The sequence below is a fragment of the Salmo salar genome, unplaced genomic scaffold (genome assembly GCF_905237065.1).
Source record: "Salmo salar unplaced genomic scaffold, Ssal_v3.1, whole genome shotgun sequence".
NCBI lineage: Eukaryota > Metazoa > Chordata > Actinopteri > Salmoniformes > Salmonidae > Salmo > Salmo salar.
Window position 1 is genome coordinate 163,373 of NW_025548256.1, and position 11,465 is coordinate 174,837.

General features: G+C 43.9%; 1 protein-coding gene across 1 annotated transcript in view; it reads right to left on the bottom strand.

Moving 5' to 3' along the window:
- LOC123732816 (uncharacterized) overlaps positions 1–10,096 on the bottom strand; it is a 50,603-nt gene extending 40,507 nt beyond the window's left edge. The window contains exons 1-9 of the mRNA XM_045712112.1: positions 10,058–10,096; positions 9,883–9,918; positions 9,777–9,803; positions 9,615–9,680; positions 5,385–5,447; positions 4,493–4,510; positions 4,185–4,223; positions 4,060–4,095; positions 3,826–3,957 (exon numbers count right to left, since the gene is read on the bottom strand). Of these exons, the coding sequence (XP_045568068.1) occupies positions 3,826–3,957; positions 4,060–4,095; positions 4,185–4,223; positions 4,493–4,510; positions 5,385–5,429 (270 nt within the window). The 5' untranslated portion in view covers positions 5,430–5,447; positions 9,615–9,680; positions 9,777–9,803; positions 9,883–9,918; positions 10,058–10,096. The remainder of the gene's footprint in view (positions 1–3,825; positions 3,958–4,059; positions 4,096–4,184; positions 4,224–4,492; positions 4,511–5,384; positions 5,448–9,614; positions 9,681–9,776; positions 9,804–9,882; positions 9,919–10,057) is intronic.
- Positions 10,097–11,465: the final 1,369 nt, after the last annotated feature.

Sequence of the window (11,465 nt, forward strand, 5' to 3'; positions counted from 1 at the left end):
ACACTCATGAGTCCAGCACTAACACACTCATAGCACTACACACTCATGAGTCCAGCACTAACACACTCATGAGTCCAGCACTAACACACTCATGAGTCCAACACTAACACACTCATGAGTCATACACTAACACACTCATGAGTCCAACACTAACACACTCATGAGTCCAACACGAACACACTCATGAGTCCAGCACTAACACACTCATGAGTCCAGCACTAACACACTCATGAGTCCAGCACTAACACACTCATGAGTCCAACACTAACACACTCATGAGTCGAGCACTAACACACTCATAAGTCCAGCACTAACACACTCATGAGTCCAGCACTAACACACTCATGAGTCCAACACTAACACACTCATGAGTCCAGCACTAACACACTCATGAGTCCAACACTAACACACTCATAGCACTACACACTCATGAGTCCAGCACTAACACACTCATGAGTCCAGCACTAACACACTCATGAGTCATACACTAACACACTCATGAGTCATACACTAACACACTCATGAGTCCAGCACTAACACGCTCATAGCACTAACACACTCATGAGTCCAGCACTAACACACTCATGAGTCATACACTAACACACTCATGAGTCATACACTAACACACTCATGAGTCCAACACTAACACACTCATGAGTCCAACACTAACACACTCATGAGTCATACACTAACACACTCATGAGTCATACACTAACACACTCATGAGTCCAGCACTAACACCCTCATGAGTCCAACACTAACACACTCATGAGTCCAGCACTAACACACTCATGAGTCCAGCACTAACACACTCATGAGTCCAGCACTAACACACTCATGAGTCCAACACTAACACACTCATGAGTCATACACTAACACACTCATGAGTCCAACACTAACACACTCATGAGTCCAACACTAACACACTCATGAGTCCAACACTAACACACTCATGATTCCAACACTAACACACTCATGAGTCCAGCACTAACACACTCATAAGTCCAGCACTAACACACTCATGAGTCCAGCACTAACACACTCATGAGTCCAGCACTGACACACTCATGATTCCAACACTAACACACTCATAGCACTACACACTCATGAGTCCAGCACTAACACACTCATTAATCCAGCACTAACACACTCATGAGTCATACACTAACACACTCATGAGTCCAACACTAACACACTCATGAGTCCAGCACTAACACACTCATGAATCATACACTAACACACTCATGAGTCATACACTAACACAGTCATGAGTCCAACACTAACACACTCATGAGTCATACATTAACACACTCATGAGTCATACACTAACACACTCATGAGACCAGCACTAACACACTCATGACTCCAGCACTAACACACTCATGAGTCATACACTAACACACTCATGAGTCCAACACTAACACACTCATGAGTCCAACACTAACACACTCATGAGTCCAGCACTAACACACTCATGAGTCCAGCACTAACACACTCATGAGTCCAACACTAACACACGCATGAGTCCAGCACTAACACACTCATGAGTCCAACACTAACACACTCATAGCACTACACACTCATGAGTCCAGCACTAACACACTCATGAGTCCAGCACTAACACACTCATGAGTCCAACACTAACACACTCATGAGTCATACACTAACACACTCATGAGTCCAACACTAACACACTCATGAGTCCAACACTAACACACTCATGAGTCCAGCACTAACACACTCATGAGTCCAGCACTAACACACTCATGAGTCCAACACTAACACACTCATGAGTCCAGCACTAACACACTCATGAGTCCAACACTAGCACACTCATGAGTCCAACACTAACACACTCATGAGTCCAGCACTAACACACTCATGAGTCCAGCACTAACACACTCATGAGTCCAGCACTAACACACTCATGAGTCCAGCACTAACACACTCATGAGTCCAACACTAACACACTCATAGCACTACACACTCATGAGTCCAGCACTAACACACTCATGAGTCCAGCACTAACACACTCATGAGTCCAACACTAACACACTCATGAGTCCAGCACTAACACGCTCATAGCACTAACACACTCATGAGTCCAGCACTAACACACTCATGAGTCATACACTAACACACTCATGAGTCCAACACTAACACACTCATGAGTCCAGCACTAACACACTCATAGCACTACACACTCATGAGTCATACACTAACACACTCATGAGTCATACACTAACACACTCATGAGTCCAGCACTAACACACTCATGAGTCCAGCACTAACACACTCATGAGTCCAGCACTAACACACTCATGAGTCCAGCACTAACACACTCATGAGTCCAACACTAACACACTCATGAGTCCAGCACTAACACACTCATGAGTCCAACACTAACACACTCATAGCACTACACACTCATGAGTCCAGCACTAACACACTCATGAGTCCAGCACTAACACACTCATGAGTCCAACACTAACACACTCATGAGTCCAGCACTAACACGCTCATAGCACTAACACACTCATGAGTCCAGCACTAACACACTCATGAGTCATACACTAACACACTCATGAGTCCAACACTAACACACTCATGTGTCCAGCACTAACACACTCATAGCACTACACACTCATGAGTCATACACTAACACACTCATGAGTCATACACTAACACACTCATGAGTCAAACACTAACACACTCATGAGTCATACACTAACACACTCATGAGTCATACATTAACACACTCATGAGTCCAGCACTAACACACTCATGAGTCCAGCACTAACACACTCATAGCACTACACACTCATGAGTCCAGCACTAACACACTCATGAGTCATACACTAACACACTCATGAGTCCATCACTAACACACTCATGAGTCCAGCACTAACACCCTCATAGCACTACACACTCATGAGTCCAGCACTAACACACTCATGAGTCCAGCACTAACACACTCATGAGTCATACACTAACACACTCATGAGTCCAGCACTAACACACTCATGAGTCCAGCACTAACACACTCATGAGTCCAGCACTAACACACTCATGAGTCCAGCACTAACACACTCATGAGTCCAGCACTAACACACTCATGAGTCCAACACTAACACACTCATGAGTCCATCACTAACACACTCATGAGTCCAGCACTAACACACTCATAGCACTACACACTCATGAGTCCAGCACTAACACACTCATGAGTCCAGCACTAACACACTCATGAGTCATACACTAACACACTCATGAGTCCAGCACTAACACACTCATGAGTCCAGCACTAACACACTCATGAGTCCAGCACTAACACACTCATGAGTCCAACACTAACACACTCATGAGTCCAGCACTAACACACTCATGAGTCCAGCACTAACACACTCATGAGTCCAACACTAACACACTCATGAGTCCAGCACTAACACACTCATGAGTCCAACACTAACACACTCATGAGTCCAGCACTAACACACTCATGAGTGCAACACTAACACACTCATGAGTCCAGCACTAACACACTCATGAGTCCAACACTAACACACTCATGAGTCCAGCACTAACACACTCATGAGTCCAACACTAACACACTCATGAGTCCAGCACTAACTAAGAGTTCTGACACCAGGCTTGTCACAAGGGTTATGGTAAATTACATTTCAGTTCAGTCAATTCAGAAAGAGAATTGACATTCCAATTCCAATTTTCCTCATTGAACTTCTCCCAGGAATAACCCAGTAAATGACCAGGCATGTCCCCTGGTGTGATTAGGGATGAAGAGATATGCATGGACTGTGTACATACTGTGTAGTCAGTGATAATGTTGGAGCCGTGTTTCTCCTTCTCATTGACTCTCCTAGAGGTGGTTAGGTCCTGCAGAAGCTCCACCATGCCGTCCTGCAGCAGCCTGTCAATCAGTGCCTTCAGCAAGGGCAGCTGGGAAACATAGTCTTTCTAAATGAGACAGCCACCTTGGGCAGTGAAATGAAAACCTCTTTGAACTACAAAACTGTTTCGGATTCGGAGTCAAGAGCTTACCCTTATGCCATAGTCTTCAAACATGACTTCAATGTTCTGGGAAGGAGAAAATAAAACATTTTATTCCATGATTTGTTGTTTACCATGAAATGTATGTGCCGTTAATGTAGTTCTGAGATGTCTACCTTCATGTCAGCTGCTTCCCCTGGAAGACCAGCGTCACCCTGAGGAATAGGAGTAGGACAGGTCAAAACAATGTCATTTCCAAAGGCATTTCACTGATTGGATGTGTGAAACAATATTTGGTAACACATTACAATACATTTCATGAATAAGCATGAATAAGTCATTATTTTTTAGTGAGAACACATTACTTTCATTCCTTTCAATCCGCTCTCTCCTTGCTCTCCCTGAACATATACAGTGGACATTACAATTCCACATCAGTTATATCTTCACTCATCAATAAAGTAATGTCAGCAATATCTCTTACCTTCATCCCTGGTGGACCCTTAACACAGAGACGGAGGAGCAGAGAGGGAAACATGCATTCAGAATGCATATCAAGCACATTCCAACATACAAGCCTAAAGCTAAGCCCAGCTAGCCACTTTTGGATCATATCAACTCATATAAATCACATGTCCTATATAGGATCATATGTAATCAATCAATCAATCAATACACCATCCATCCACCCACAAACCCACCAATCCATCCACCAACCCACCATTCATCCATCCACCAATCCACCATCAATCCATCCACCAACCCACAAATCCATCCATCCACCAACCCACCATTCATCCATCCATCCATCCACCAACCCACCATCCATTCATCCACCAACCCACCAATCCATCCAACCTCAAATCTACCGATCCATCCATCCGACCTCAAATCCACCGATCCATCCATCCAACCTCGAATCCATCCATCCATCCATCCATCCATCCACCCACCAATCCATCCACCAACCCACCAATCCATCCATCAACCCACCAATCCATCCATCCACCAATCCACCCATCCACCCATCCATCCATCCACCAATCTATCATCCACCCATCCACCAATCCATTCATCCATCCACCAATCCACCCACCCATCCATCCACCCACCCACCCATCCATCCACCAATCTATCAATCCACCAATCCACCCACCAATCCATCCATCAACCCACCAATCCACCAATCCACCCACCAATCCATCCATCAACCCACCAATCCAGCAATCCATCCACCAATCCATCCATGTCAATCAATCAACATATACAGTATACACATCTTGCCAGGTCGTTGTTGGGTGTAGATGCTGCAGCTGACTATGCCCATTAGATTCATTCATAGATAGAACCATGCAGAGTTTCAACATTGTTCTTACTTTAGCCCCAGGAGGTCCCATTGGCAAAGGGAATGCCTGTCGCATCTCTTCAAGGGTGGCACCCTGGGAACATTCATCAACAATACAGTCAGAGGCTATGAAAAGCCAACTGAAAAGCCAATTTAATCCTGAGGTACTGACCTGTTGCACCCTTTACAAGCACTGTGATTATTATTTGACCTTGATGGTCATCTATGAACGTTTGAACATCTTGAAGAACAATCTGGCCTTAAATGGCCATGTGCTCTTATAGTCTCCACCCAGCACAGCCAGAAGAGGACTGGCCACCCATCAGAGCCTGGTTCCTCTCTAGGTTTCTTCCTAGGTTCCGGCCTTTCTAGGGTGTTTTTCCTAGCCACCATGCTTCTACATCTGCATTGCTTGCTGTTTGGGGTTTTAGGCTGGGTTTCTGTACAGCACTTTGTGACATCTACTGATGGTCTGGCTTAATGGACAAATAGAATAGTCCCAAAATGGTAATCCTCAATCATCTGGTACTCCAGGCAGACTAGAGAAAAAACTCAAAGTATTTGAAATATTTCAAATAGTATTTGAACCCAGGTCTGGAGGCCTGGGTCCCCAAATATATGCCTTCTAAATAATTTGTACACTGCAAAATGACAACAAGAATCCCAAACAGATTTAGTAATTGACAAAAACAGAATAATTTCAAACTTTACACAGGGATATGATCGCATATGCCTCTATTTATGCGTGGGAATACCTGGGAACAGCTTTCAAAAATTAAAATGACTTGGAGATCATTTCCTGGGGATTTTATGTCCAAAAATGGAAATTATAAATACATATATATTTTAATAAATAAAAAACCAAAACCAGTAACAAAATAATATATATACATACAGTATCAGTCAAAAGTTTGGACATACCTACTCATTCCAGGGTTTTTCTTAATGTTTTACTATTTTCAGCATTGTAGAATAATAGTCTAGACATCAAAACTATGAAATAACATATGGAATCATGTAGTAACCAATAAAGTGTTAAACAAATCAAAATATATTTTATATTTGAGAATCTTCAAAGTAGTCACCCTTTGCCTTGATGAAAGCTTTGCACACTCTTGGCATTCTCTCAACCAGCTTCATGAGGTAGTCACCTGGAATGCATTTCAATTAACAGGTGTGCCTTGTTAAAAGTTAATCGGTGGAATTTCTTGCCTTCTTAATACATTTGAGCCAGTCAGTTGTGTTGTGACAAGGTAGGGGTAGTATAATGAAGATAGCCCTATTTGGTAAAAGACCAAGTCCATATTATGGCAAGAACAGCTCAAATAAGCAAAGAGAAATTACAGTCTATCATTACTTTAAGACATGAAGGTCAGTCAATCTGGAACATTTCAAGAACTTTGAAAGTTCCTTCAAGTGCAGTCGCAAAAAACTATCATGCGCTATGATGAAACTGGCTCTCATGAGGACCGTGTCGTGTCTTTGGCATCATTAAAGGGGAAGACTGTTATTTTATCAAATCAATTCTCTGTAATTATTATTACGTGATTAAACTAATCATGTACATTTAATAAACTAGGAAGTCAGGGCGCCACGAAAAATCTTCAGATTACAAAGTTATAATTTTCCGAATATAACTCTTCAGATATTTTAATATCTGATCAATTAGTCTTCTATGAATTAATTATTCTTTACATTACGTCAGTCTTATTTCAAACTTCGTAGAATTCTTGGTTATCTGCATGAACCCAGCCTAAACTATGAATCATCCATACACCAATTGGCTTAGTCATTTATTTACTAACTAATCACAGAAATGCATAAACAAACAAACAGTAGATATTGGTTACTAACAACGATAGGGAATATTCCCTAGTGGGCTAAGCCGATATGACGGCTTGGTGGACAAAGGAAAGGGGGTGGAGACTGATAAAGGAGCTGGAAAGACAAAATGGCTTCACTTCACAGTGGATAATTATATTAATTGAAATGCTAATCCTTTGCACATGAACGCTCGCTCATTCGGGAATAATTGCAATCAATATATTTACGCCCATATGTCGTTGTTGTCTTCTCTGTTGGAATCATCGGTCCATCTGCTGGAGAGTCAGTTCATCAGAGAGTGGTTGTAGGTCTATCTGCAGCTCCTGATAGTGTCTGTTGTAACGGATACGTCAGGTGTCCATTGTTCTTAGAATATATGTTTCGGCGGTTGTCGGTATTCGCATCCCAGGTTTACATAATTTCTAGCTGCAGACTAGTAATTAGTATCTAAGATTTGCTCTTATTCTGTAGGGATCAAAAGTTTAACCATTGCCAGCCATGTAGCCAATGCGCCACGTGGTATGGTTTTCTAGTCTTGGTACTCAATTATTTGCAATCACAGCTCACACTGGGGGTTTGCTTAGTCTGAAGAGGATTTCCTCAGGAGGGGTTTTTATTCGTAACAATAGAAAAGGGCGGTTCCATGACGCCAGATCATGTCTGTGCTCATGGGGGCGTGGCCGCTGACTGGTTAAACTTTACAGGGAATACAATTCTCTCATTCTAAAGGCTAACATCACATTACATCGTTTCACAAATAGTTTCATCTTTACTCATTCATTTTATACAAAAATTAGATGCAAACCCCATAATTGAGTAATGTACACATTCAGAGATATAGTTGTGTGTGTTTCCTGTCATCCATGAGGTCACCAAATGAAACACACTCATCATACCCGTCCCGTGTCCACGGAGCCTTCCCACATTCTTACAAGTGGACATATAATTTAATTCCCCCATTTTGGGGATTAGGAGTACGGCCAAGTGAAATCCTTTGTTCACTCTGTGGTCTCTCTCTCTGCATGACCAGGGGGAGAGAGTCTCCGCCATGAATTTATGGCCTGAGATAACAGAACCTGGGTGTAGGACAGTGAGAGAGAGGGGAAAGCCACGATCTACACCCAGAAAGGGCCACGTAATGACAACCACCACAGGAAAGGAAGACCCAGAGTTACCTCTGCTGCAGAGGATAAGTTCATTAGAGTTACCAGCCTCAGAAATTGCAGCCCAAATAAATGTTTCACAGAGTTCAAGTAACAGACACATCTCAACATCAACTGTTCAGAGGAAACTACTTGAATCAGGCCATCATGGTCGAATTGCTGCAAAGAAACCACTACTAAAGGACACCAATAAGAAGACGAGACTTGCTTGGGCCAAGACACATGAGCAATGGACATTAGACCGGTGGAAATCTGTCCTTTGGTCTGATTAGTCAACATTTTAGATTTTTGGTCCCAACTGCTGTGTCTTTGTGAGACACAGAGAAGGTGAACGGATGATCTCCGCATGTGTAGTTCCTACCGTGAAGCATAGAGGAGGAGGTGTGATGGTGTGGGGGTGCTTTGCTGGTGACATTGTCTGTGATTTATTTAGAATTCAAGGCATACTTAACTAGCATGGCTACGACAGCATTCTGCAGCGATCTGGTTTGCGCTTAGTAGGACTATCATTGGTTTTTTCAACAGGACAATGATCCAACACACCTCCAGGCTGTGGAAGGGCTATTTGACCAAGAAGGAGAGTGATGGAGTGCTGCATCAGATGACCTGGCCTCCACAATCACCCAACCTCAACCCAGTTGAGATGGTTTGGGATGAGTTGGACCGCAGAGTGAAGGAAAAGCAGCTAACAAGTGCTCAGCATATGTGGGAACTCCTTCAAGACTGTTAGGAAAGCATTCAAGGTGAAGCTGGTTGAGAGAATGCCACGAGTGTGGAAAGCTGTCATCAAGGCAAAGGGTGGCTACTTTGAAGAATCTAAAATCTAAAATATATTTTGACTTGTTTATCACGTTTTTAGTATTTTGACATTTATTTGGTTTCAAATTTGCCGCTCTTGAAATGCACCTGCTGTTGATAGGGTGCACCACGGGTGGCACGCTAGCGTCCCACATAGCCCCAAGAGGTTATCACGTTTTTAGTTACTACATGATTCCATATGTGTTATTTCATAATTTTGATGTCTTCACTATTATTCTCCAATGTAAAAAATAGTAAAAAGAAAGAAAAACCCTTGAATGAGTAGGTGTGTCCAAACTTTTGACTGGTATATATATCTTTTTTTTATCATAATTTTTTACTTGGTGGGGTCAAATAAAACCAAGTAGGACGCCTATTGGAGAACCCTGCCATAGACAGACGGGTTATCATGGATAATGTAGAAGATTGTCTTTACATGGTGCACCAGTTTGTAGGGAATGTGGATATGTACTTACCTCCTGTTGAGTAACCAGAACATGGGTACCAGGCAGGCCCGGAGCACCCAATTCCCCTTTTTTACCCTGGGGGGAGATAGGAGAAATTAACAATTGGGCTTAATTATCATGTTAATTATTTGATGATAATTAATACTGCCTTATTAAAATAAAATAACTTACATCAGTTCCAGTTTCACCTGTATCACCCTACAGTTAGAGAAGCAAAATCACAAAAATGGTTTATTGTGTTGATGTGGGGAATAGCCAGACTTGCTCCAAATCATACCTTTTTGCCATCATCTCCTCTTTGTCCTTGCTCTCCCTGTCTCAAGAGAAGAATTAGGAGGTCTTCATTTTGGGGTATTTGTGGGTATTTTTTATGTTATCTCATTAAAATGCTGGAACGGTGCAGGAATAAAAAAATAAAAAACATTATTTGACAAAGAGAAAAAAATGCTCACATCTTTTCCAGCCAGACCTCTCTTCCCATCAATGCCAGGTCTACCCTACATATCAAGAGGTAAATATTTCACTTACAAACTAGCAAAAAAATCTAACTTCAAATAATGATATAGTGTTTTGTTATACAAATCATAGCCAAGCGCAATTGTTGGAATACCTATGTACAGTTGAAGTCGGAAGTTTACGTACACTTTAGCCAAATACATTTAAACTCAGTTTTTCACAATTCCTGACATTTAATCCTAGCAAAAATTCCCTGTCTAAGGTCAGTGTAGCGGCTTGTCTGTGGTGTGGCGGAAAGAAGCGCAGGAAGCAGCGAACACTGTGTGGTAATTTTAATAAACCACATGTACAAAATAAAAGGTTCCCCAACAACAGGGAAAAACACAATCGACAAGCACAGTCGAACAAAATGCAGTCGACACACAGAAGGACAATCCCGCACAATAGGGAGCGGGCCAGCTGAACTAAATAGCCCTCTTAATTGACTAACTCAGGGCAGGTGAGACAACATAAAAAAAGGGAAAAACAAAAAGGGAATCGGTGGTAGATAATAGGCCGGCGACGACGACCGCCGAGCGCCACCCGAGCAGGAGGGGGCGCCACCGTCGGTAGGAATCGTGACAGTACCCCCCTCCTGACGCGCGGCTCCTGCAGTGCGCCGACACCGGCCTCGAGGCGGTGGAACTCCTTCAACATGGATGGGTCCAAGACGTCCTCCGCCGGCACCCAGCACCTCTCCTCCGGACCGTACCCTCCCAGTCCACGAGGTACTGCAGGCCCCCCGCCCGGCGTCTCGAGTCCAGAATGGCCCTTACGCTGTACGCCGGGACCCCCCGATGTCCAGGGGGGTGGAGGGACCTCCGGCACCTCATCTTCTTGTAGGGGACCAGCCACCACCGGCCTGAGGAGAGACACATGAAACGAGGGGTTAATACGGTAATAGGAAGGGAGTTGCAACCGATAACACACCTCGTTTATCCTCCTCAGGACTTTGAAGGGCCCCACACACTGCGGCCCCAGCTTCCGGCAGGGCACGCGGAGGGACAGGTTCCGGGTCGAGAGCCAGACCCTGTCACCCGGTGCGAACACCGGCGCCTCACTGCGGTGGCGGTCAGCACTCCTTTTCTGCCTAGCACTGGCCTCCTTCAGTGAGTCCTGTACTGCCTTCCAGGTCTCCTTGGAGTGCTGAACCCAGTCCTCCACCGCAGGAGCCTCGGTCTGGCTCTGGTGCCATGGGGCCAGGACCGGCTGGTACCCTAACACACACTGGAAGGGTGACATGTTAGTAGAGGAGTGGCGAAGTGAGTTCTGGGCTAACTCTGCCCAGGGAATATACCTCGCCCACTCCCCTGGCCGGTCCCGGCAATACGACATCAGGAACCTGCCCACCTCCTGGTTCACCCT